The sequence below is a fragment of the Balaenoptera acutorostrata genome, chromosome 2, assembly GCF_949987535.1.
Source record: "Balaenoptera acutorostrata chromosome 2, mBalAcu1.1, whole genome shotgun sequence".
In the NCBI taxonomy this organism is placed as follows: Eukaryota; Metazoa; Chordata; class Mammalia; order Artiodactyla; family Balaenopteridae; genus Balaenoptera; species Balaenoptera acutorostrata.
In genome coordinates this window covers 179,406,465-179,434,227 of record NC_080065.1, presented here as the reverse complement: position 1 = coordinate 179,434,227, position 27,763 = coordinate 179,406,465, and the positions used below count along the sequence as shown (strand labels likewise).

Genomic DNA, 27,763 nt, shown 5'->3' with positions numbered 1-27,763 from the left:
GAGAAAGAACACTAACACCCTAGGAAGAGAAAGGAACTGTCTTATCCTGATAAAGTTATGTACAAAAATGTTACAGCAGACACCACACTTAAAAGATAAAATAGGAAAAGAATGCCCTTTAAGATCAGGAAAAAGACACGGATGCATAAGACCACTCCTAGTCATAATGGTTCAAGCCCCAGCCAGAGACAGGCAATAAAAGCTTAAGAAAGTTGTAAGGATTAAAAAGGAGCAAAGGAAATCTGTCTGTATTTATAGATATGATTATCTATAGAAATCCACAAAAGATCTATGCATCAGTTATTAGATAGAAGTGTAGTAACTTTGCTACAGTCAAACTCAACACACAAAGAAAATTCTCTATGAGGACCAGCAAGAGACATATACCTCTAGGCCTTCTCCAGAAACCTTATACCCTGATATAGTTTAAAGTATTCAGAGCCTAGGAAAGGAAACCATTCCACGTCTCACAAAATGTCCAAACAGACTTCTAAAGAACACAAGGAAAAGAACCAAATTAAAAAGTGCAGCATGGAAACTACGGAGTGAAAAGAGGAAGGCCCTGAAAGAGAAGATGACATTGCCGAGATAAATAAATACCCCACCTGAACCCCCGATAAATGAGTTAAAGTGTTACGCTCTTTAGATCATTCAGTCCAAAAAGGATTCATTAACTGGATGCTAGCTTTTGAGAAAACAGACTGAGACTGGCATCTATGAGGAACGCCACAATTCCAAGGATGACTTCAAAACTGAGTATTATGGGTATATCCTGCCACAATGGAGACTGTGGCTAGATGTATCAAAAAGAATGCATAATGGAAGCACCTTTTATAACAGCTTTAGTGAGATATAACTTACATACCGTAAAACTCACCCATTTGAAATGTACAGTTCAAATGATTTTTAGTTGACGTATAGCGTTGTGCAAGTATCAACATGAACCGGTTGTAGAACATTTCCATCAACCCAATAAGATCCCTTATGCCTGCTTAGTTAATCGGGTTCCCCCACCAGAAATAACCTACTTTCTGTTTCTATGGCTTTGCCTATTCTGCATATGTCACAAATGGGATCATACGGTCTGTGGTCCTTTGTGACTGGTTGCATTCACTGAGCATCATGTTTTGCAAGGTTCATCCATGTTGCAGCGTGTATCAGGACTTCATTTCTTTTTATCACCAAATAATATTTCACTGTATGGATAACTACATTTTGTTTATCCATTCTCCAGTTCCCAAAAGGGAAACTTTTGGGGTTTCCCTTTTTGGCTATTATGAAACATGTTATGAACATTTGTGTGCAACTCTTTGTGTGGACATATCTTTTTATTTCTCTTGGGGTCAAATGGTTTTTCATTATGACCACATCATTTTACGTTCCCAGCAGCAATGTATGTTTCCTGAATTTTGGAAGCTGCATTTCCCTGGTTCCCCTTTTCCCTCAAGATCCATGTTTGTCAATAGGAATTATTATTTTTTAGATTTTTTTTTCCTTTTGGCTGTGCTGCTGCAGCTTGTGGGATCTTAGTTCCCCAACCAAGGCCCCTGCAGTGAGAGCACCAAGTCCTAACAACTGGACGGCCAAGGAATTCCAGATTTTTTAAATATTGAGGATCCAGTGTCCATACTTCAAAGTTGTACATGTGTTTAAAAAAAAAAAAAAAAAAAAAGCCAATAAGGTGAAGTGCTTTTGGAAAACATGAGCCTCCTTTCTCCACTTATTTATTTATTTATTCAGTTGTGCTGGGTCTTAGTTGTGCCTTGCCAACTCCTTAGTTGCAGCACATGGGCTCCTTAGTTGTGGCATGTGAACTCTTAGTTGCGGCATGCACGTGGGATCGAACCTGGGCCCCCTGAATTGGGAGCACAGAGTTTTAATCACTGCGCCACCAGGGAAGTCCCTCTCCACTTTCTTAATGGAAACTCTTTGCCTTAAAAGAAGGATCGGCCAGCGTGTCTTCTGTTTCTGTAAATACAATTATGTTGGTGTACACCCACACCCATTTATTTATGTATTTTCTGTGGCCACTTTTGTGCCACACGGCAGAGCTGAGTAGTTGCAACAGAGACCATCTGGCCCACCAAGCCTAAAATACTTACTATCTCTCCGTTTATCGAAAAAGCTTGCAGACCCCTGTCTTAAATATTAAGTTTAAAAATCTGCACAAAATACAGAGTTAAACTACTGTTTTGGAGGGCTAAGAAAAGTATATCAGGCTGACCTGACCTAGAACAGTAAATCTGCCCTGCAAATTAACCCCCAATGCAACTGCTTTAAGGTGTTTAGAGTTCTGTACAAAGCTCTTGATTGGAGCACTGGGAAGGAAACTGACCTACCAGATCATGTGATGTGGGCATGCGTGAAGAGGGAAAACAGCTTACATGCCTACTAGGCTGTTTGCTAGGGTTAAACTGCCCAGGCTTAATGTCAGGTTGGTTTTGTTTTGTTTTGTTTTGTTTTTTGGCCGCTAGGCGGCTTGCAGGATCTTAGTTCCCAGACCAGGGATGGAACCTGGGCCCCCTGCAGTGGAAGCTAGGAGTCCTAACCACTGGACTGCCAGGGAATCCCCTCACCCCACCACCTTCTTTTCTCCTGTCAAATTGCTGCTTCTATTCTGGAAGACAAAAGCATTTCCATTTCCACAGTTTACAGCTTTGTTAATGTTGGGCAAAATCAGTATGTTATGCTTTCTGGGGTGATGGAAATATTTTATATCCTGATTGGGGTAGTGATTATAGGGGTGTATACACTGGTCAAAGCTCACCAACCTATACATTTCAAATGGTGCATTTTACGTGGAAAGTAAGTTATGAGACAGAATTATAAAATTAAACATCGTTTTTAAGAGAGATTCAAAGAAACGATTGCCTACATGAAAACTGTATTTAAAGATTTCTTTTTTGTTCATGGAAATAGGGTATATAAAAAGAACAAAGATATTTAACTATAAAATACTGTGATTCATCAATCAGCACACACTTCCATTTCCTGGAGTTCATCTACTGACTTTGAACATAAATTACGTGGTTAAAGATGTAAAGATTTTGAACTAACGTTGATTCACATTGTGTTCTCTTACTGTATTTTGGCTTTTCAAAGTACTGCCCGTTGAAAAGGAAAGTACTATGTTTACAAGTCTATTCGGAAATGTTGAACAAAATTTAGTAGAATTCTTAATAAACATTTATCTCTAGCATTCAAAAACATTAAGAATATATGTTTACAAAGAAAAATTACATTTTTAATATATTAGCATTTAGAATGATAAAATGTGATAAAATATGAAGTGCCTAGGAAGACATCTGACACTAAATGTGCCAGACCTTCATAGGAAAATATATAAAACTTTACTAAAAGATACTAAAGAATGCCTCAATAAATGCAGATACTGAGTTCATGGCCTGAAAGATTTAATAACATAAAGATGTTGATTCCACCAGTACTGATTCAATGCAATTCCAGGCATGATACCAATGTGATTTTTTGTGAAATTCTCCAAGCTTATACGGAGACATAAAAGGCACAGAAGAGACATGCCACTCTTGAAGAAGAACAAGTTGTAGGAACCTGCCTCTCAGATATTAAAAAAATTAGGCATAACGTTATTAAAGATGGTGCTATATTGATGCAGGACTAATAACCTGACCAGAACTGCATGGAAGGCCCAGAAACACAAAAACACACACACAAACAACTTATGGGACCTGGCTTTCTGATTAGAGTTCTAGGAAAATCAGTTCTGTAGGGGAAAAATTAAATTGGGCCCCTCCTGACACCACATATAAAAACCAATAATGGATAGGAAAATATTTTAGAAGACATTTTAGAAGGATATTTTAGAAACATTTTACAAGATGAGAGACCTGTAGTATTTACGAGTACAGGTTACTGTCCCAACACAATCAGCCAAAGACCACCAGGGACAAAACCTATAGTCTGACAAAGTCAGGTTTACCAGCTTGTTGCAACCAGGTAGACCACATACGTGAGGAACCTCGGGGTGTCCCACCAAACCAAGGAAGACACATGGATATTATAGGATTTGGGGGAAGGAGAGAGTTTGGGTGAAATTCAAATGAAGTAGCATCTTGACAGGCTTAAAAAGTAACGTGACACTGTGAGTTAAAATAGATCTAACAGAGATATCAGATGATATTTAGAACTAAACCAAAATTTTAAAAACCTTAGCTCGGGGCTTCCCTGGTGGCGCAGTGGTTAGGAGTCCGCCTGCCAATGCGGGGGACGCGGGTTCAATCCCTGGTCCGGGAGGATCCCACATGCCGCGGAGCAACTAAACCCATGCCCCTAGACCCTGCGAGCCACAACTACTGAGCCCATGCGCCGCATCTGCTGAGGCCCGCGCGCTCTAGAGCCTGTGCTCGGCAACAAGAGAAGCCCGTGCACTGCAACGAGGAGTAGCCCCCGCTCGCCGCAACTAGAGAAAGCCCACGCACAGCAACGAGGACCCAACGCAGCCAAAATAATAAATAAATAAATTTAAAAAAAAAAACAAAAAAAACCTTAGCTCAAAACTCATGTAATATAGCCAAATGGGGTAGTTAGAGGGATATCTATGGCCTTAAATGCTTATATTCAAAAACACGGACTGAAAATTAATGAGCTAGATTTCCAACCTCAGGATAGGGCACTGATAAAAGCAATCCCACTTTCTTCACATTTATACGGTTTCTCTGCCACTCTGAATTTCCTTGTGCAGTAGTTTAAGTCCCAGCAGAAGACTTCCCCATACTGAAGATATTCACAGAGTTGCTCTCATGTGAGATGGATGAGGCTTTCCCTGCTTGCACTCCTACACTTGTCTTTACTGTGAGTTCTCACATGTTTCCTATGTGATGAGTGACTACTGGAAAGTTCCCCACAGTCGTTGCACTGCTACATCTTCCCCCCTGTGTGTACCCTCTTGTGGGCAGTCGCTTTACAACTCCTATCGAAGGCTTTTCCGCAGTCACTGAATTGGCGGGGCTTCACCCCAGTATGGGTTCTCATGTGCACCGTCAGATGGAACTTCCTGCTAAAGGTTTTGCTGCAGTCACTGCACACATGGCGTTTCTCCCCGGTGTGTACTCTCTTATGCATAGTCAGGTCACTGCTCCTGATGAAGGCCTTGCCACAGTCACTGCATTCGTATGGTTTCTCCCAGGTGTGCATCCTCTTGTGTATGGCGAGGCTCGAGCCGGATCTCAAGAATTTCCCACACTGGGTACACTTACGTGGTTTCTCTCCAGTGTGAGTTTGCTCGTGTGTCCTAAGAGACGAGCAGCGACTGAAAGCTTTCCCACACTGAGAACATTCGTAGGGTTTCTCACCAGCGTGAGATTGCATGTGGATCCCAAGGGATGATGGATAACTAAACGCTTTCCCATGTTCTTTACGTTCGCTGCGTTTCATTCCTGTGTAATTCCTCTTGGGCAAAATAAGGTCAGGATTCCTTCTGATGGCTTTTCCACACAGACTCTGTTCATGGGGTTTCTCTCCAGGTTGAGTTGGTGCCTGTTGATTAAGGGATAAGTGGTAACTAAAGGTTTTCTCACTTTCATTGCACTCGTAGGAATTCTCCCCCATAGAAAGTGTGTACAGTAAAGAAGGCAGATTCCTACCTTACAAGTTGCTACCACTTTCAGAGCACACAAATTGAGTAGAGGGAATCCTCGGCCACAAGGTTCCATCATGGCCACATTCATAAGGCTTCTTAGGTACAGAATTTTTTTCTGATAGTTGTTTAAAACAAAAACTGAACTCTGTGTCAATTCTAAGTCTTATTTATGGACCTGCTTACTTGTGGGACCTCCCTATGAATCAATATGGAAATCAGTTTAGAATGTTCCCCAAATTCATGATACCCCAAGACTCTCTCCTGAGACACGACTTCTCTTGGGTGAAGGCCACTGACTGGCCCCATGTCTCGCCAGGTTGTTGTGCTGTTCTATCTCATGGCAATTCTCTCCTGCAGAGAACCAGCAATGAGCCCTCGTGAGCCTTACCGCTTTCCTGCTGGTAAATGGTTTTTCCCAAACTTTATTCTGCTTGGCAGTGGTCTCTTTGGTTTTAAGCTGAGAATTCTGGTCTGAAATGAATCGGAGGAAAAAACACTTAAGTTCTTGGAGAAATAAATGGTGAGATAAAGGTGATTTAAAAAAAAAAAAAAAAGCCAGGCCCACATAGATTTTTTCATATACTGACCCTAAACATGAGAAGGCAATGTGATGGGAAAGAATGCACCAGCAGTTAAAGACAGACTCCAAGGATTTCAGCAATGTGTAGAATTTGACAAGGATGTGAACAAGGGGTGGAAATGGCAAGTGACTGGCTAAGAAACAATTTTGTTACAAATGAGACGGCTGCTAATAGTCTGAGAGAGGGCACTATATCATGCAAGCAAAGGGTGAAGACAGTGGGAAAATGGGCAAGTAGCACACCTGGAAATGTTCTGGAAAGAGGAAGCAGTACTCAGTACTCTGTAATGACCTATATGGGAAAAGAATCTAAAAAAGAGTGGATATATGTATATGTATAACTGATTCACTTTGCTGTACAACAGAGACCAACACAACATTGTAAATCAACTATACCCCAATAAAAATTAATTTAAAAAAAAAAAAGAGAAAGCAGAACAGAGCTTTTTCTAAGAGCAGACGTGGGAGAAACAACAAGGATTCACTGCACAGCACAGGGAACTATATTCGGCATCTTGTAATAACCTATAATGGAAAAGAATTGAAACACAAAAAAGAATATAGATATATACATATATGTATAACCAAATCACTGCTGTACACCTGAAACTAATACAATATTGTGAATCAACTATACTTCAATTAAAAAAATAGGTGGGAAGAAAGAAAAGAGAGAAGGAAAGGAGAGGAAGGGAAGCAGAAGCTTCGAGAGGAAACTCGCCCCAAGTGGCCGGAGATAATTTCTTAGACAAAGATGACATTTGAGAAACTCCCTAAAAAGGGCTCCTTTTTCCCAGGGCTCACCTGCACAGGTGTCTTGGAAAATTCTCCTCTTCTTGGTCCTCAGCTCCTCCTGGGTGAGCAGGCTGGGTTTACGGAGATGATACCCTGGAACGTGGGGAAAGACACATGAGGTGGGGGCAGTGCAGGGACGAAAACAGGAGCTCCCCCCACCCAGAGTAGGGCCGACACTTTCGGCAAATGGGCATGTGTGAACCCACGAGCAGTAACATGATGGTACTCAGGACCCCAAACTCTTAACTACCCATCATGCCCTACAGGGATCAGGGATCCTCAGACCCAAGCTCAGAGACACACTTCAGGAGCATGGAAGCTTCCAATCATGAAGAAAACTAAGTCAGTGTAATGGATGAATCTTCACTCTCAAGAGGGAGACACTAGACTAGGGGCTGGTGACTGCAGCCCAGGGGTTAACCACCTGCTTCTGAAAGTCAAATTTTATTGGAACACACCCCGCAGATGGTACATTTGTTTATGTACCATCTGCGGTGGCTTCGGCACTACAGTGGCAGCATTGAGGAGTTGCAAGAGACCCGAGGGCCCACTAAGCTGAAAATATTTCCTCTCTGGCCCCTTAAGGAAAAGTGTGCTCACCCCCACTCTACAATGCCACTTCTTTTTTTGGGGCTGGGGGACCGTGTCATGAGGCTTCCAGGATCTTAGTTCCCCGACCAGGGATCGAACCCAGGCCCTTGGCAGTGAAAGCACAGAGTCCTAACCACTGGACCGCCAGGGAATTCCCTACAATGTCACTTCTTAAGGGTGGGCCACATCTCTTTCTGTGTCACTCTCTTCCCAAGAGCAAGAACAGTTCCTGAAACATAGCAGGTGCTGGAGAAAGGTTTGCAGCAAAAACCAATGAATGAAGAGATGAGGCCGACCTCACTCACCCACGGAGGCCAGGTTCCTGTAGTTCTCCAGCATCACGTCTCGGTACAGGATTTTCTGAGCGGGGGCCAGCAGGGCCCACTCCTCCTGGGAGAAGTCCACCGCTACTTCCTGGAAGGTCACCGGGTCCTGAAACATCACACATTCGGGCTCAGCTAAGGCTCATCTCCAACAGTGTCCCAGGAGGGCAGGGTGTGAGGAGGACATTGCCTTGGGACTGACGCTTGGGAAGTTCAGACAGGAAGGCGAGCTCGCCCTCAGCAATCCCATCCGGCCCCATAGGTGTATTAGTTCTTCAGTGAACAGTTGAACTTTCCAACGAGACTGTGAACCCATCCAGCCTGGGTCCCCTCACTCAGGCGCCACACAGCACTGAGCTCCTAGCCGCCTGCGAGGAATACTTAGTAAATGAATGAGTGATGTCCCCAAGAGTTCCTGAGACAAAGTGGTCTCATAGCCTTTCTTGGTTTTCTGTCACAGCCCACAAGTGAGTATACTGAAAAAAATTCATAAATACTGAGGCAATGAGAGCATTCTCTGGGAAGTCCCTTAGCCACAATTAGAGGAAGCATGGGGACAAGTCCCGGTGGGGTTTGAGGCTCCAGGCCACCCACACTCAGGGAAGGGAGATGCCACGTTGGACACAGGGGGACACCTGGTTACCTGTGACCAGGTGGTCAGCAGCTCTGGAGCCACCCCTTCCTCCTCCATGTTCCCCTCCTGGCGACAGGTGGGGTCTTGAGCAGGCACAGCTAGAGGACAAGAGAGGGGCCATGAGAGATGGGCCATGCCTAGATTCCACCCCGCACAAGCCTGGACGCTGCTTCACAAGACCTTGCAAGAAGCAAAGCACAAGCCCACCCACCGGCAGGCAGATTTCCTAAAAGGCCAGGGAGGTCCTGTCTCTCTCACAATTGGGCCTTGCTGCCCGTGGGGAAGGCTAGTAAACTCCTGTGACTGTTGAGGGTACTCAAGCTTCAGAACAGTTTGGCAAGTCGTGTAAGTCGAAAACAAGGAGGGGAATTCCCTGGTGGTCCAGTGGTTAGGACTCTGCGCTTTTACTGCCGAGGGCCCGGGTTCAACCCCTGGTCGGGGAACTAAGATACCACAAGCTGTGCAGCCTGGCAAAAAAAGACAGAAAGAAAGGGAGGAAGAAAGAGAGAGAGGAAGGGAGGGTGGGAGGGAGGGAGGAAACAAGGAATAATGCAATATTATCCCCCAAGTATCTCAAACCCTAAAAGGCACCGACCCTGATACAAGCAGACTCAGGGGCTCCTAGGACTCACTCCCACCTTGTCCTGGCCTTTGGAAGCCCTGGAGGAAGAGGGTCTCAGGAAAATAGTGGCCAGGGCATGATCTACCTCTGGGAGGGGGCTCAAGGGGGAAGAAGGCCCATGTGGGAGAGGGCAGACAGCAGAAGCAAGAAGAACTAAAATCCTGCAGCCTGTGGAACAAAAACCACATTCACAGAAAGATAGACAAGATGAAAAGGCAGCGGGCTATGTACCAGATGAAGGAACAAGATAAAACCCCAGAAAAACAACTAAATGAAGTGGAGATAGGCAATCTCCCAGAAAAATAATTCAGAATAATGATAGTGAAGATGATACAGGACCTCGGGAAAAGAATGGAGGCAAAGATCGAGAAGATGCAAGAAATGTTTTTTTTTGTTTTTTTTTTTAAAGTTTATTTATTTTTGGCTGTGTTGGGTCTTTGTGGCTGCACGTGGGCTTTCTCTAGTTGTGGCGAGTGGGTGCCCCTCTTAATTGCAGTGTGCAGGCTTCTCATTGTGGTGGCTTCTCTCGTTGTGGAGCACGGGCTCTAGGCACGCGGGCTTCAGTAGTTGTGGCACACGGGCTTAGTTGCTCCGCGGCATGTGGGATCTTCCCGGACCAGGGCTTGAACCCGTGTCCCCTGCATTGGCAGGTGGATTCTTAACCACTGTGCCACCAGGGAAGCCCGGCAAGAAATGTTTAACAAAGACCTAGAAGAATTAAAGAACAAACAAACAGAGGTGAACAATACAATAACTGAAATGAAAAATACACTAGAAGGAATCAATTGCAGAATAACTGAGGCAGAAGAACAGATAAATGACCTGTAAGACAGAATGGTGGAATTCACTGCCATGGAACAGAATAAAGAAAAAAGAATGAAAAGAAATGAAGACAGCCTACGAGACCTCTGCGACAACATTAAACACAACAACATTCGCATTATAGGGGTCCCAGAGGGAGAAGAGAGAGAGAAAGGACCTGAGAAAATATTTGAAGAGAGTATAGTCGAAAACTTCCCTAACATGGGAAAGGAAATAGCCACCCAAGTCCAGGAAGTGCAGAGAGTCTCAGGCAGGATAAACCCAAGGAGAAACATGCCGAGACACATTGTAATAAAATTGACAAAAATTAAAGACAAAGAAAAATTATTGAAAGCAACAAGGGAAAAACGACAAATAACATACAAGGGAACTCCCATAAGGTTAACAGCTGATTTCTCAGCAGAAATTCTACAAGCAAGAACGGAGTGGCATGATATATTTAAAGTGATGAAAGGGAAGAACCTACAACCAAGATTACTCTCTCTACCCGGCAAGGATCTCATTCAGATTTGATGGAGAAATCAAAAGCTTTACAGACAAGCAAAAGCTAAGAGAATTCAGCACCACCAAACCAGCTCTACAACAAATGCTAAAGGAACTTCTCTAAGTGGGAAACACAAGAGAAGAAAAGGACCTACAAAAACAAACCCATAACAATTAAGAAAATTGTAATAGGAACATACATATTGATAATTACCTCAAATGTGAATGGATTAAATCGTCCAACCAAAAGACACAGGCTCGTTGAATGGATACAAAAACAAGACCCATTATATGCTGTCTACAAGGGACATATACAGACTGAAAGTGAGGGGATGGAAAAAGATAATCCATGCAAATGGAAATCAAAAGAAAGCTGTAGTAGCAATACTCACATCAGATAAAATAGACTTTAAAATAAAGAATGTTATGAGACAAGGAAGGACACTACATAATAATGATCAAGGGATCAATCCAAGAAGATATAACAATTAATAAATATATATGCACCCAACATAGGAGCACCTCAATACATAAGGCAACTGCTGACAGCTGTAACAGAGGAAATCGACAGTAACACAATAATAGTGGGGGACTTTAACACCTCACTTACACCAATGGACAGATCATCCAAAATGAAAATAAATAAGGAAACACAAGCTTTAAATGACACAATAGACCAGATAGATTTAATTGATATTTATAGCACATTCCATCCAAAAAGAGCAGATTACACTTTCTTCTCAAGTGCACACGGAACATTCTCCAGGATAGATCACATTTTGGGTCACAAATCAAGCCTCAGTAAATTTAAGAAAATTGACATCATATCAAGCATTTTTTTCTGACCACAACGCTATGAGATTAGAAATCAGTTACAGGGGAAAAAACATAAAAAGGACAAACACATGGAGGCTAAACAATATGTTACTAAATAACCAAGAGATCACTGCAGAAATCAAAGAGGAAATCAAAAAATACCTAAAGACAAATCACAACAAAAACACGACGATCCAAAACCTATGGGATGCAGCAAAGCAGTTCTAAGAGGGAAGTTTATAGCAATACAAGCCTACCTCAAGAAACAAGAAAAATCTCAAATAAACAATCTAACCTTACACCTAAAGGAACCACAGAAAGAAGAACAAACAAAACCCAAAGTTAGTAGAAGGAAAAAAATCATAAAGATCAGAGCAGAAATAAATGAAATAGAAACAAAAAAATAAAAAGAATGCCCACGTGGGAGTGGGTAGAGCTTGCTGACTGGGGTGTCTGGGGAGGAAAGTGGGGGGAAGGGGGGCAGAGGGACCAGAAACTGAGTCAAGACGAGGGCAAAGGAGCATATGGATTTACACCTCATGACTAGCTTATCGGAAGTTTTGCACGAAGAGTGTTCTGTCCCTATTTATATTTTTTTAAGATCACTTTGGCTGCTGTTCACAGGACAGAACTGGGGAGGGCAAGGATAGAAGCAGGCGGCTGGTGAGGGGCAGCAGCAGGGCCCAGGACACCTTGGAAGAGGCCAGGAGCAGCAGAGACGATTCTAGGTGATTAGTATGGTGTACATATCAGAGGAAACATCAAAGGATTTGCTAGGGAATTAGACTGGGGTGGAAGGGGCATGGGGGAAACCCAAAGCCAATAACAGAAGGTAGAGAAACCAAGGAGGATCACTGGATCCTTTATACTGACAATGTTGAACTTTTTTTTTTTTGGCGGGCGGAGAGGGCCACACCAAATGGCTTGCGGGATCTTAGTTCCCCGACCAGGGATTGAACCCAGGCCCATGGCAGTGAAAGTGCTGAGTCCCAACCACTGGACCACCAGGGAATTTCTGACAGTGTTGAACTTTATACCTGAGCCCTGTGGTCCTAGAAAACAGCAATGGGACTTCCCTGGTGGTCCAGTGGTTAAGACTCCGTGTTCCCAATGCAGGGGGCACGGGTTCAATCCCTGGTCAGGGACCTAAGATCCCAATGCCACACAGCACAGCCAAAAAAATAAATAAAATAAAAATACTTAAAAAAAAAAAAAAAAAGAAGAAGAAAAAGAAAACAGCAGTGGGTAAGAAATCCCCCCAACCCTTTGTGCCCTGCAATGAAACACCCTTCCCCACACAACTTAGGTAAGACCCAAGGATGACCCCTTTGTTTACCTATGACAAGACCAGGCAGAGACTGTCCGAATTCCCCATATTTGTCTCATGAATGAGTAGCTAAACTGTCTGTCCCCCCCACCCCCAACAACCTGGACAAAGCTTCACCAAACTTCAATCAGGCTTCTCTCCACCCACCCACCTCCCACCATGCCCCTGGGCCACTGAACTCTGGCCCACCCTTGAGCCCGGAAAACAGCTGTCCTCTGGGATCTCACTTCCCAGCCTTGTTTACTCTTTCTGATCAAAGAAAAGCCTGACCCTGGGGCGGGAGTGTTGGGTCATTAGCAAGTCTCTCCTTACAGTACTAATAAACTGGGTAAATAATGGCCATTGCTTGAGAGGGAAAGATTAAGGAGGGGCAGGTTTGTTCAAGGTGAGGTGTGGCAGAGACAAAAAAATATATATTTTGTATACCCTGCAAATTAATAATGATGTATATATCATAAATACTCTACACATATATATTTAACAAATAGCAAATATTTTCCCATCAAACTAAAAGGGGTATATGCCATGAAAGCTCAGGCACTAGGGAACTCAGGAGCTCAGAGGGTGCGGGCATCTATCCCTCTGACCACTCTCTCCCCACTCCTTGGCAAAAGATGAGGGGGCTGCCAGCTGGAGGTTTCAGGAAGGAAAGGAAATTTCCTCGTGGAGCAGGGCCACTCCCACAAGGCAGACTCCCTCAGAAAGAGGCTTGATAGAGCAGAGGCTTTTTTTGCAAGAAGGATATCAAGGCCTATTCTTAGGCTCGTGGGAACGATGGGGGTGTGGTGGACCAGCAGGCTGAGAGAGGGCTTCCAGGGATGTCTTATCTGGGCTCCAGGTTCGGGCAGCCATCTGCCCTCAGCACCCAGTAGACAAACTGTATAGCCACAGGTGACAAAAGATGACCAGGGGCCCGTGGCAGCTGGGGCTGTGCTGGGGATATTTGGAATCCATGTGTATAAAAAGTTTAAATATCCCTATGCCTTCAAACCAGCAACTTGTAGGACTGTAAACAAGAGGAACCCTGGCAGCTGTGCCGATATAGACAGATAAAATAGATGTGTGTGTGTTCAAGCTTGTTTACTACAAACTGTTTATAATGGGTAAAAACTAGAACCAACCAAAACATCCCGTTACAGTATAGCAAGGGGCTAAAGAATTATCATATATTTGTATATGGGATATGATTACAGTGTTTAAAACAAAACCAAACAACTGACACAGATCTGAAGACAAAGTATAAATACATTTACATAATTTATAAAATATATGTGTATTGAAAATGACTGCGAGGCGAAAGCTTTTTTTTTCAATATAAATTTATTTATTTATTTTTGGCTGTGTTGGGTCTTCGTTGCTGCGGGCGGGCTTTCTTTAGCGGCGGCAAGCTGGGGCTACTCTTCCTTGCGGTGCACGGGCTCTAGGCGCACGAGCTTTGGTAGTTGTGGCACGCAGGCTCAGTAGTTGTGGCTCACGGGCTCTAGAGCACAGGTTCAGTAGTTGTGGCGCACGGGCTCTAGAGCACAGGCTCAGTAGTTGTGGCACACGGGCTTAGTTGCTCAGCGGCATGTGGGATCTTCCCGGACCAGGGCTCAAACCTGGGTCCCCTACATTGGCAGGCAGATTCTTAACCACTGCGCCACCAGGGAAGCCCCGAGGCAAAGGCTTTGAATAAACATTTCTCCAAAGATAATATATAAATGGCCAATAAACGCACAAAAAGATGCTCAACATCAGTAATCATTAGGAAAATGCAAATCAGAACCATCATGAGATACCACTTCATACCCGTTAGGATGGCGTGAGGGAGGAAGGGAGGGAGGGAGGGAAAGAGGAAGGGGGAAAGAGGGAAAGAGAGAAAGGAGAAATGAAATAACAAGTGTTGGAGAGGAAGTGGAGAAACTGGAACCCTTGTGGGAATGTGAAATGATGCAGCCACTGTAGAAAAGTGTGGCGGTTCCTCAAAACCCTTAACCAGAGTTACCTTAACAGAGATCCAGCAATTCTATTTCTGGGTATACACACCCAAAAGAATTGAAAACAAAGCCGAACAGATATTTGCACACTAATATTCATAGCAGCATTATTCACAATAGATGAAAGATAGAAACAGCCCAAATGTCCATCAACAGATGAATGGATAAACAAAATGTGTATACTTACAATGGAATATTATTCACCCTTACAAAGGAATGAAATTCTGACACGTGCTACAACGTGGAAGAATTTTGAATACATTATGTTAAGTGAAATAAGCTGGACACAAAAGGACAAATGTTGTATGATTCCACTTATCTGAGGTATGTAGGTAACAGTCAACTTCATAGAGAAAGAAAGTAAAACAGAGGGTGCCAGGGACTGGGAGTTACGGTTCTGGGAAGTTATTGTTTAATGGGGACAGTTTCAGGTTGGGAAAATGAAAAAGTTCTGGAGATGGATGGCGGTGATTGACCGCACAACAATGTATTATGTACTTAGTGCTACTGAAAAGTACCCTCAAAAAAGGTTAAAAGGTAAATTTTATGTTACATATAGTTTACTACAATTTAAAAAAAAAACTGCGAAGACATACCTACATTGGTAACACTGGGGCCCTCTGGAGAAGAACATGACACTGTTTCATGTGCACTCGGCAGGGGAAACATGAAGGGAAATGTTGACATTTTTACTCTACAGTTTCCTGAATTATTTTAATGTTAAACAACATATCCACACATTACCTGTGTAACTGAGAAAAATTAAACTGTCAAGTACAAACAAAAATGATGTATGGGGACTTCCCTGGTGGTCCAGTGGGTAAGACTCCACGCTCCCAATGCAGGGGGCCGGGGTTCGAGCCCATCAAGTCCGGGAACTAGATCCTGCGTGCATGCCGCAACTAAGAGTCTGCATGGCGAAACTAAGAGTCCGCAGGCTGCAACTAAGAAGTCCACATGCTGCAACTAAGTCTGCATGCCGCAACTAAAGATCCCACGTGCCGCAACTAAGACCCAGCACAGCTAAAATAAATAAATATTTTTTTAAAAAATGACGTATGTAGCTGAACCATCACCCCTGCACACAGCTAATCTCATGGATCAAAGGGACTTTTGCTCTCTCACCTACATGCACACACCAAGTGCCGTCCACTTGGAGCCTTGGCAACCAAAAGAAGAGCTTTTTTTAAAAAAAATTTATTTTATTGAAGTATAGTTGATTTACAATGTTGTGTTCATTTCTGCTATACAGCAAAGTGATTCAGTTATACATGTACGTATTCTTTTTTATATTCTTTTCCATTATGGTTTATCACAGGATATTGAATATAGTTCCCTGTGCTATACAGTAGGACCTTGTTGTTCATCCATTCTACATATACTAGTTTGCATCTGCTAACCCCAAACTCCCAATCCATCCCTCCCTCATCTCCCCTTCCGCTTGGCAACCACAAGCCTGTTCTCTATGTCTGTGAGTCTGTTCCTGTTTCGTAGATAGGTTCATTTGTGTCATATTTTAGATTCCACATATAAGAGATATCATATGGTATTTGTCTTTCTGGAAGAGCCTTTTTAATCAAACAACTATTTAGCTTCATGAAACGCATCCGTTTACATTATTTTATCGTTAGAAATAGTGTGAAGCAAACATTATTGTGCACTGTAAGGCAACATTATTGTAAGTTGCATGTAATGTGCCCAAGTTGTGGCCTGTAGCATGTCCCACCTGGAAGATTCCAATGTTTTCCAGACTGGTTCCTCTGCCCCCTTTTACCTCTATGTCTAAGAGTTAACAATGCTCCATGAAGTCGACAGAATTCTCTTGGGGAGGAAAAAAGCCCACAGATCTGATTATGTCCCTTCCCTTAAGGACTTGAGAACTTCTAGAATACCTCCTCCAATCACAACAGGGAAGACCCTCCCACATCTGGCTCCAAGCAGCCTTCCACACACCTACCCAGCCCTCCCTGGCATGAATGCTTGCTGAAGAATGACCAGGGGGCAGACCAGGGTCCTTCTGGTCTCGGTGCTGGGTTTTGGGGGCAAAACTCTCTCCTGAGAATTTGCAAACACAAGTCCACTTCCCGTAGGTATCAGGCCAAATTCACAATACCTCTGTGGTCCAAAACATCTCCAGCAGGGAACTGGCATGAGCATATTCACGCTACCTTCGGAAAAACTCAGCTTCCACCAGGTCATAAAAGAGTCCTACCCATGGATTCCCCAAACCCACGCTGACAGTGAAAAGTTCCATAAGTCAAGGATACACCAGATAATAATAAGGAGCCCATCTCATTCATGAGCATAAATGCAAACAGCAGAGAGAAGGTATCAGCACACTGAATGTACATTAGTAAAATGTATAAATAAAAAATTTATAAATAAATGTAAAATATAAAAAATGTAAAATATATTTATAAATAATAAATAATACAAATAAAAAATGTATAGATAAAATGTGTAAATAAATGTAACATGTAAAAAAAAGTTTAAAATGTATAAATAAAAAAAATGTATAAATGAAAATAAAAATAAAGGGAATTCCCTGGCGGTCCAGTGGTTAGGACTCTGCGCTTCCACTGCAGGGGGCACAGGTTCAATCCCTGGTGGGGGAACTAAGATCCCACAAGCCATGTGGTGCCAATCAATCAATCAATCAATCAATAGATAAATAGATAAATAGATAAATAAATAAATAGATAAATAAATAAATAAATAAATAAAATCTACCACAACCACACAGGGATCCAAGTCAGGTTTAACATTTTTTAAAAAACCAATTCATGGAATTTACAACATTAATAGATTGAAGGAGAAAAACTGTATGATCATCTCAATAGATTCAGAAAACATATTTTTAAAAAATTAATTAATTAATTAAATTTTTGGCTGCGTTGGGTCTTTGTTGCTGCGCGCAGGGTTTCTCTAGTTGTGGTGAGCGGGGGCTACTCTTTGTTGCGGTGCGCAGACTTCTCATTGCTGTGGCTTCACTTGTTGCGGAGCACGGGCTCTAGGCGCTCGGGCTTCAGTAGTTGTGGTGCATGGGTTTAGTTGCTCCGTGGCATGTGGGGTCTTCCCGGCCCAGGGCTTGAACCCGTGTTGGCAGGCATATCCTTAACCACTGCACCACCAGGGAAGCCCCCAGTAAACATATTTGATAAAATCACTATCTATTCAATGCCAAAAAAAAAATGTCAGGACCTCCCTGATGGTCCAGTGGTTAAGATTCCTCGCTTCCACTGCAGGGTTCGATCCTAGTCGGGAAACTAAGATCCCACAGGCCAAGCGGCGCGGCCAAAAAAAAAAAAAAAGTTAACAAATAAGAAAAGGGGGGGTTTCCCTGGTGGTGCAGTGGTTGAGAATCTGCCTGCTAATGCAGGGGACACGGGTTCGAGCCCTGGTCTGGGAAGATCCCACATGCCGCGGAGCAACTAGGCCCATGAGCCACAACTACTGAGCCTGCGCGTCTGGAGCCTGTGCTCCGCAACGAGAGAGGCCACGATAGTGAGAGGTCTGCGCACCGTGATGAAGAGCGGCCCCCGCTTGCCACAACTAGAGAAAGCCCTCGCACAGAAGAGAAGACCCAACACAGCCAAAAAAAAAAAAAAAAAAATTTCATGACAGTCATCATGTTTCACCCAAACAGCTGATGATGGCCTTGTATTTAAAAAAATAAAAAGAAAAAGGAAAAGGGGAACTTCCCTGGCAGTCCAGTGGTTAAGACTCTGCGCTCCTAAGAGCCCGTGTGCCGCAAATAAAAAAGAAAAGATCCCACATGCTGCAATGAAGATCTTGCATGCAGTAATGAAGATCCCACGTGCCACAGCTAAGACCCGGTGCAGCCAAATAAATAAATATTAAAAAATAAATAAAAAAGAAGGTAACAGGCTCATCGGAAGAGTTTTTTTAAAACCTACACCTTGAACTCAATATCAAAAAAACAAACAACCCAATTAAAAAATGGATGGAAGACCTAAACAGACATTTCACCAAAGAAAACATACAGATGGCCAAGAGGCACATGAAAAGATGCTCAACATCACTAATTATTAGAGAAATGCTAATCAAACTACAGTGGGGTATCACTGACTCAATGATCAGAATGGCCATCATCAAAAAATCTGCAAACAATAAATGCTGGAGGGGGTGTGGAGAAAAGGGAACCCTCTTGCACTGTTGGTGGGAATGTAAATTGATACAGCCACTATGGAGAACAGTATGGAGGTTCCTTAAAAGACTAAAAATAGAACTACCATATGACCCAGCAATCCCACTACTGGGCATCTACCCTGAGATAACCATAATTCAGAAGGACACATGTACCCCAGTGTTCACTGCAGCACTATTTACAATAGCCAGGACATGGAAACAACCTAAATGTCCAACAACAGATGAATGGATAAAGAAGATGTGGTACATATATACAATAGAATATTAGCCATAAAAAGGAATGAAATTGGGTCATTTGTAGAGATGCGGATGGACCTAGAATCTGTCATACAGAGTGAAGTAAGCCAGAAAGAGAAAAACAAATATCGTATATTAATGCATACATATGGAATCTAAAAAGAAGGGTACAGATGAACCTATATGCAGGGTAGGAATAGAGACACAGACATACAGAACGGACATGTGGACACAGCGGGGGAAGGGGAGGGTGGGACAAATTGGGAGATTAGGTTTGACATAAATACACTACCGTGTGTAAAATAGATAGCTAGTGGGAACCTGCTGTATAGCACAGGGAGCTCAGCTCAGTGCTCTGTGACAACCTAGATGGGTGGGACGAGGGGGGTGTGGTGGGGGTGGGAGAGAGGTCCAAGAAGGAGGGGATATAGATATACAAATAGCTGATTCCCTTTATTGTACAGCAGAAACTAACACAACATTGTAAAGCAATTATACTCCAATAAAAAAAATTAATAGGGCTTCCCTGGTGGCGCAGTGGTTAAGAATCCGCCTGCCAATGCAGGGGACACGGGTTCAATCTCTGGTCCGGGAAGATCCCACATGCCACGGAGCAACTAAGCCCGTGCGCCGCAACTACTGAGGCTGCGTGCCGCAGCTACTGAAGCCCACACACCTACAGCCCCGTGCTCCGCAACAAGAGAAGCCACCGCAATGAGAAGGCTGAGCACCGCAAGGAAGAGTAGCCCCTTCTCACTGCAACTGTAGAAAGCCCGCGTGCAGCAACGAAGACCCAATGCAGCCAAAAATAAATAAATAAAAAATAAATTATTTTTTAAATTAATAAATAAATAAAAATTTAAAAATAAAAATAAAAAATAAATTATTTATATTATAGTTTATAGAATTTATAATTTATATGATTTAAATTATATTATCAATCATGCTGTTACTTAGCATCTTTAGTCCTATTATCAGGTATATTATTAATGAATTATAGTTTATCATTTTGTATTATACAATATTATATTATTAATAATATAACAGTATTTCATATGATATATTATTAGTAATATAAATGTAATTATGTTATAATTAATATATAATTCTATTTCAGTTATATAATTCCATCAGTTTATGTAATTCCAATTATATACAGTTCAAGGACATGAAAAAATAATGTCTGGTGATAGGAATCACAAAGTAGCAGCTCTTAGAGTTGGAGACTGTCTGGGAAGGGGCACCCGGAACTTTCTGGGGTGATGGGAAACTCGTATCCTTGATTGGGATGTTGGTTATTCAGATGTACATATTTGGCAAACCTCTTGAAATTGTTCACTTAAGATCTGTGTATTTCATTTTTGGTAAATTTTGCCTCAATTTTTAAAAGCCATTTTTAAAATTTGGGGGAAAACAAACAAATAAATAAACAAAGAAATGGGCAGGGGTCCTCTAAAAAATAATAAAATTAAATTAAAAAATTAAAAAATAAATAAAAACCTACACCTTCCAGAATGTGGTAACTGAACTGAGGTTACAAAAGAGAATGTTTTTAAGAGACACATGCTGAGATCTTTAGAGGTGAAGGGTTATTTCTGCAACTTACTCTCAAATGGTTCAAAAAAGATAGTATTGATAATTATTACATGTATAGAGAGAGATAAAAAAAAATGTGGCAAAATGTTAACAAATGCTGAATCTAGACAAAGAGCAAATGGGATTTCACTGTCCTGTTCTTACAATTTTTTATTCTGTAAGCTTAAAATGTTTTCCAAATGAAAACAAAAAAAGGAGCCATAACTTACTGGTGAAAAGTTGAAAAATTTCCCTTTGAAGTCCGAAGAAAGACAAGGATGGCAGCTGTCACCACTTTATGTCATGATGGTACTGGAGGTCCCCATCAGGGCAGTAAAGCTGAAAAAGCAAAGAAAAGAATACTTTGAGGACTGGAAAGGGAAAAACACATCCATCATTATTCACAGATGAATGCAGTATGCATAAAAAATCCAAAAGCGTATACAGGTCAATTATCCCACTTAAATAGCTTTTTTTTTTTAATTAATTAATTTATTTATTTATGGCTGTGTTGGGTTTTCGTCTCTGGGCGAGGGCTTTCTCTAGTTGCGGCAAGTGGGGGCCACTCTTCATCGCGGTGTGCGGGCCTCTCACTATCGCGGCCTCTCTTGTTGCGGAGCACAGGCTCCAGACGCGCAGGCTCAGTAATTGTGGCTCACGGGCCCTGTTGCTCCGCGGCATGTGGGATCTTCCCAGACCAGTGCTCGAACCCGTGTCCCCTGCATTGGCAGGCAGATTCTCAACCACTGCGCCACCAGGGAAGCCCCTAAATAGCTTTTTTAATTTAAAAAATTTTTATAGGATACAAAACATACAAAAGTTACAAAAACCAATTGTAATGTTATATGTGACATTTTTAATAAGTATTTCAATGCCACTCACAAGTCTATCTTGTCCCCTGAAGTGGGCGCTGTGCCAGGTTCAAAGTGACCAACAGAGGTTTGTCCCTGTGTAAATAAATATGTAAATAAATAAAGTGGTGCCGGCAGAGGGAAGCCCACGTGCCCCAGGTGGGACTAGAGCGAGATGCCTGGGAGTCCACAGGTGTGTGGGTGTCCTCCTAGCCACAGCGACAAGCAGCTGCCTCTGGAGTCCGCCAGCACAGCCCAGCTGTTGCCACTTGGGGGGCAGGGGGGGAATGGGCCCCGTGCCCCCAGTTCATTAGGCCCTCCTCCCATGGAGACAGTGGAAGGGAACGTTTGTGGCACAGGTGATCATGCATACTCTCCTTGTTCAAATTCTGTACAATGAACACTCAAAACTTTCACAGACACAAACACACAAACTCTATTTAGATCTATTACATACATAATATATATACATCCAAATATCTATCCATTTTGGATTGAAGATAAGAGCCATTTTTCACCTTTTCCCCATTAGAGGTAAGGAAACCTCATTGCTTCCACAGCACCCCAAAGCCATGCGCTACTCCAAAGGCTACTCCATCGGTATAAATGTTTGCGGTTTTGCCCTCAGATAAAGTACAAGCCAGAGCAAAAGCATATAATTCAGGCTGGTGGACCAAAGTAGCCATAGATATAGGTGCTGCCTCAAGGATATCAAAAGGAGTTGCAATATTTACCCAGCACAATATTTACCATTTTCTCCCTTTAAATAAGAACCATGGGTAAACCTTGAAAAATCTGCATTGGTTGGAGGAGTCTCCCGTAAATTATTATGCGGAGTCAAAAGGTGATCTGTCAGGGTTAGGCGGTTGTGAGGGATTTCGTCAGTGAAGGAGGGGAGAAGAGTAGCAGGGTTGAGGTGAGTACAATGTGAGAGTTTTGTGAGGAGCGATTAGCAAAAGGATTTCATTAGAGGTGAGGCGGCTGATTGGAAAGTGCTGAGGTGTGACAAGAAATTAAGAGGGCTTTGACTGCATGGGGTACAAAGATGGTTAAAGGGGATCCCATGATCATCTCTTTAGTGGCTTTAGCCAGAAGGGCAGTGACAGGAATGGCTCTCATGCAAGGGGACTAGCCCATGCCAGAGTCCAGCTGCTGGCTATAATACCCCATGGTCAGTGATGGTCCCCATTGTTTTGGATGAGTACTCCAAGGGCATTCCCTTCCTTCTCACATACAAAGAGGAAAAAGGGAAGCTGATGATTAGGATGTCCAAGCTTTTCTTTAAGGCTTCAAAAGCTGGGTCATCTTGATCTCCCCAGTTAATGGGGTCAGGTTTGCAGGTTTTCAATAAAGTGTTATAGGGGCTGAGCCATAAGAGAAATTTTGAATCCAAATTTCGACAGTAGCCGGCTGGCCCGAGAAAACCTCCTAACTGGCTCTTAGTCTTAGGTTTCGGGAAGTTCAGGATGCCACGAAGCCTATCTGCATCCAAATGTAGTCCTTCTTCCGAGATCGGGAGCCCTAAATATCAAACCTGAGTTTGAGCAAACTGCAGTTTTTCTTTGGAGACTTTATATCCCTTTAAGGCCAAAAGTTTTAGCAGGTGGATGCTATTTTCCTGGGAGGAAGCCCTACTCTTGCCCGCCACCTTGGCTATTATTAAGATGCTGGGCATTCCAAGTTTGGCTCCCTAGAGGGTAAAGGAAACCACCTCATTTCTATTTCCTCCCAAAACACTGCTCTCAAAGGAACCAATGGCCAAACCTCAGTCATGGTCCAAAGGGACACTCCCCAAGATAACAATTTAGAAAAACTGACTAGAAATGCCCAACAATTGGCTCCAGAAAAGGAAAAAATATATATATATTGACCTAGTAACTGTTGGTTCAATAAAAAGAAAGAACTCCGGTTTGGGCCAAATAACTGGTCCTACTAGAAATTCTAAGATTCGCATTCCTGTCGTTCTGGTCCACTGACAAAATGAGAGCATTCAAGAACCACTATTGGGGCTTCCCTGGTGGCGCAGTGGTTGCGAGTCAGCCTGCCAATGCAGGGGACACGGGTTCGAGCCCTGGTCTGGGAAGATCCCACATGCCACGGAGCAACTAGGCCCGTGAGCCACAACTACTGAGCCTGCGCGTCTGGAGCCTGTGCTCCGCAACAAGAGAGGCCGCGATAGTGAGAGGCCCGCGCACCGCGATGAAGAGTGGCCCCCGCTTGCCACAACTAGAGAAAGCCCTCGCACAGAAACGAAGACCCAACAGAGCCAAAACTAACTAAATAAATAAATTTATATATAAAAAAAAAAAAAAAAAAAAAGAACCACTATTGGTGGGGAAATAGTAAGAAGCCTACAAAGACCACCTACCTTGCGTGCCCCTCCTGTCCAAAGTACAATGCAGGGAAACCCATTCACGCTGTCCCTGGACATTTTGAATTGCCTGATGGGTCATTTGAGGTTTGGCAAGTGGATTTCACGCAGCTGCTCCCATCTCACGGCTATAAATACGTTTTAGTCATGGTCTGTATGTTTTCTCACTGGACCAAAGCTTTCCCCTGTAGACAGGTCACTGCTGCTTCTGTGGCTAAAATTTTGTTGGAAAAGATTATCCCAGGACTTCCCTGGTTGCGCAGTGGTTAAGAATCCGCCTGCCAATGCAGGGGACACGGGTTCCCTGGTCTGGGAAGATCCCACATGCCACGGAGCAACTAAGCCCGTGCACCACAACTACTGAGCCTGCGCTCTAGAGCCCGCGAGCCACAACTACTGAAGCCTGCGCACCTAGAGCCTGTGCTCCGCAACAAGAGAAGCCACCATAGTGAGAGGTCCGCGCACTGCAACGAAGAGTAGCCCCTGCGCGCAGCAACGAAGACCCAACGCAGCCAAAAATAAATAAATTGATTAAAGAAACATAAGGAATCAATTAATTAATTGATTAATTAAGGAAAAAAGATTATCCCTCCCTGGGGAACCTCTCTCAAACTTCATAATAGTGATCAAGGAACCCAGCTCACTGGTCAGGCACTTTGGCAAGTCTATGCTGTTTGGCCAGTTTTACATTTTCACTGTGCTTACCATCCTCAAACCTCAGGGTTATTTAAACATAAGACCCTCCAAATACCCTGGCCCAAAGCACTGCCATTGGTCCTTCTAAATCTCAGATCTACCCCTAAGCTATCTGCTGGCAATGTAGAACTTCCACTCCCCCCACCCCCGGCCTTTCCAAGCAGGAAATGACCTCCAGCCCGCAACACCTTCCCCTCCAACCTCCACGCCCCTTCCCTCCATCCCCAGGTGTCCCTGATCCCAGCCTGCAAGGTTTTCTGCCAACACCCTCTCTCGGAAAGCCTTCTGCGACAGCCTCTGAGCCACCTGACCTTCTCCATCCAAAAATTTTCTCCTTTCCCTCTACGAGGGACCCAATTTGTATCATTAGGTATCATTAGGGAGAGTCCAGCCCCCAGGGAGAGGTGGACGGAAGGCTGGAGCCCAGAGGAAAAGAAAGAAGGGATCCTGGCTCTCCTCAGCCCTGAGGGCCAAATTACGTTGGGTGGAGGTTCCCCACATCAGCAATGGAGAAGAATCTCACAGGACCAGTCCGTCTGGACGGGACCTCCTTTGGTGCGCTGGGTAGGGGTGGCCGCACTGGCTGGCTGAGTGCTCAGGAGAGGCCCTGGGGTGGCTGCAGGATGGACCACAGACCTTCTGGTCTTTTGTTTATAAACACACATGCTGGAGATATAACACTGATACATTTCCTGGGAGGAATCTTCATGGGGAACTTATTTTTCGTAGCTCGGCCATCAAATCTCTTTAATTGCTCCACTGGTTTTCTATGCAGTGCAATTTCAACAGCTGTCAGTTTTTCTCAATCTCCCTTGTAATTATGAGAACAGTACTGTATATTTTATTCATGTACGTGTTTGTTGCTTGGACTCCATCCACGATTCTAGCACAAGCACATAGTAAGTGTTCTTCATCCTTTCGTAAATAAATGACTGAGTAAATGAAGGAGCGACCCAATCCTCTAATGCCACTTCCTACACTTCTTTCAAATCCTTTTGCTTCTTTTCTATCCCTAGACTTATTCTCTTGCCACCATGCCTTCTCTAGTGCTTCCTGAAGTCTATTCGCAATCCAGGAGCTAGAATGTTCTAGCTAAATCACAAACGGAATCAAATCACATCCCTGCTTCAAACTCTTCAATAAATTCCAATTTCCTTAAAGTCCCAACTAGTCCTGCTGTAAGCAGATAGGGTGGGGGCAAGGGGGTGTCCCCAGAGAGACAGAGAACCAGGAATGGCGTTCTTGACATAAGCTTGCCCTTGAACAGGTCTCAGTAATTAATGATCTTAAGGGAAGTGAGGGAATGCAAGAACAAAGGAAAGGTAGTCAAGAAATAATAGTTCAGCTATAAAACGGAGTCCTAATTCCTCCTCAAGGGATATACATAACAATCACCTAGGTAACTACATGCTGAGACCTCAGACAGGTCGGAACCGAAGGAAAGTCGATGTTGACCTTTTCTGACCCCCGTGACTTCAATCAACTAAAGCTTGGATTCTGGCAACCTTTGACCCAGTTCTATGCTGAATTCTCTTCTGCTCGAGCCCCTTCATGAGTATGCATGTACCCTTAGCTTAAAACTTCCCCAATTTTGCTGTTCAAGGAGACACTGCATTGAGAAGGATCGCAGTGTACTCCTTACTTGCTGCAAGTAATATATCCTTCCCTCTCTTGCTCTTTGGCTTGGTTGTGTCTTTTGGCTCGACACCCACCAAGAGGTGAACCCAGATTTCAGGTAAACACTGCTTCCCTCTCTCATCATTCTCTACTTCCCAGGTCAGGTCTCTCTTTCCTCCATTCAGGCAACACACCAGGCTCTGTCCTGCTTCTGGGATTCTGCACTTTCTATGGGGAGGGGGAGGGGTAAGATGTGACAGGGTGAGAGAGTGGCATGGACATATATACACTACCAAATGTAAAATAGATAGCTAGTGGGAAGCAGCCGCATAGCACAGGGAGATCAGCTCGGTGCTTTGTGACCTCCTAGAGGGGTGGGATAGGGAGGGTGGGAGGGAGGGAGACACAAGAGGGAAGAGATATGGGAACATATGTATATGTATAACTGATTCACTTTGTTATAAAGCAGAAACTAACACACCATTGTAAACCAATTATACTCCAATAAAGATGTTATAAAAATAAATAAATAAATAAATCATTAAACATAAAAAAAAAAACCCCTCCTTCCACAGCCTCTGCCTAGCTCTGTCCTACTTACCTTTCAGTTCTTAAAGTTCTTCTGTTACAGGCCCCCAAGTCAGTTTTCAATGTTTCTGCTCTAAATAGCCTACTCTGTGGGGACAGCACCAGTGCATTTTTTATTGTCCCTGTGCCCACGCATCGACCTAGGTCTGGTTCATATCTGGCACCCAATGAGTTTTGCTGAGTGCCCTGGAAAATGTTCAGTTATAGCTAGATTGAGAAGGTGCACACATCCACTAGAGATACAATACAAACATTAACACAGGAATTAACTTAAATGCCTGTCCACAATATAAACCACCCGTGTTATTTCTGAAACTTTTAAGAAAAATTCTCATGAAAAAGGTAAGGTGTGAGAAACATTTTCAGAAACAAGGAGCCTATGTTGCTGAATTTCCTCCAGAGTTATTTTTCTTCCAATTTCTCACCCATGAGTTTTTAACTTCCCTGAAAAAACCCCACTTGGTCAAACCACATCTCGTTTAAGGTTAGTAAATTCCATTTTCTGCGACTAATATTAGGAAAGCTGCTTCCTCCCTTTTTCTGGAGAGTCTTTATGTTTTTAAGAAATACAATCTCACGTATTTCACTTATACTTTGGATTCCTATCACGCTTTAACTACAAATATATGGCACCAAAATCCCTTTTAATAATATCAATATAAGAGATCCTTATATTTTTAAACTCTGCGGGGATCACAGCCTCTGGAGGAGAGCTGGAGTTGACTTAAGAGCTGAATAATCTTATTTTAATTGTAAGACCTGTTATTTACGTTTTCACTTCTCCTCTTTCGTTTTATTTTCTTTATTACACTTGCTTATTTACACTCACCCTAGAATCCCGAAAGTATTTTCCCAAACGAATTTGTCAAACATAAATAACTGAAAAACAGTTTATCTTAAAACCTCACCTCAATGCCGCTCAGAAAAGCAAAAGTCACAGGTAAAATTCTCTTGTACAAGGAGGACAGAAAAGGACCTCCTTGATTAAATCTCACCGGCACCTCTCACCCGAAAAACCGACGAAATGCCCAGGTTAAGAGAACGAAAGGACACGAGGACGGAAGGTCAACGC

At 43.2% G+C, this 27,763-nt stretch overlaps 1 protein-coding gene and 1 non-coding gene across 4 annotated transcripts; one reads left to right on the top strand and one right to left on the bottom strand.

Moving 5' to 3' along the window:
* Positions 1 to 69: 69 nt before the first annotated feature.
* LOC103001152 (zinc finger protein 558-like) lies at positions 70 to 27,763 on the bottom strand. Of its 3 annotated transcripts, none has more exons than XM_007169013.2 (7): positions 27,600 to 27,763; positions 20,799 to 20,907; positions 8,550 to 8,638; positions 7,889 to 8,015; positions 7,002 to 7,085; positions 6,006 to 6,088; positions 70 to 5,514 (listed from the first exon to the last, which is right to left on the bottom strand). In XM_007169013.2, exons 3-7 carry the CDS (start codon positions 8,595 to 8,597, stop codon positions 4,897 to 4,899), a joined length of 960 nt encoding a protein of 319 aa, XP_007169075.1. In that variant the 5' UTR covers positions 8,598 to 8,638; positions 20,799 to 20,907; positions 27,600 to 27,763; the 3' UTR covers positions 70 to 4,896. The 3 variants fall into 3 exon arrangements, with proteins under 3 accessions (XP_007169075.1, XP_007169076.1, XP_057397477.1); XM_007169014.2 differs by lacking the exon at positions 27,600 to 27,763 and adding an exon at positions 23,788 to 23,987; XM_057541494.1 differs by lacking the exon at positions 8,550 to 8,638.
* Positions 8,911 to 8,983, top strand: TRNAK-UUU (transfer RNA lysine (anticodon UUU)). Its single transcript has one exon. It is a non-coding gene; the product is annotated as a tRNA-Lys (tRNA).

What these genes read in the sequence shown, in the direction of transcription:
- LOC103001152 (XM_007169013.2), bottom strand. Translation starts at nt 8,597, where the DNA reads ATGGAGGAGGAAGGGGTGGCTCCAGAGCTGCTGACCACCTGGTCACAG. An exon ending in TTTCCAAGACACCTGTGCAG is followed by an intron (nt 6,089 to 7,001) that starts GTGAGCCCTGGG and finishes GATTCATTTCAG; the next exon opens with ACCAGAATTCTCAGCTTAAA. An exon ending in CATTTACCAGCAGGAAAGCG is followed by an intron (nt 5,515 to 6,005) that starts GTAAGGCTCACG and finishes CTTAATCAACAG; the next exon opens with GCACCAACTCAACCTGGAGA.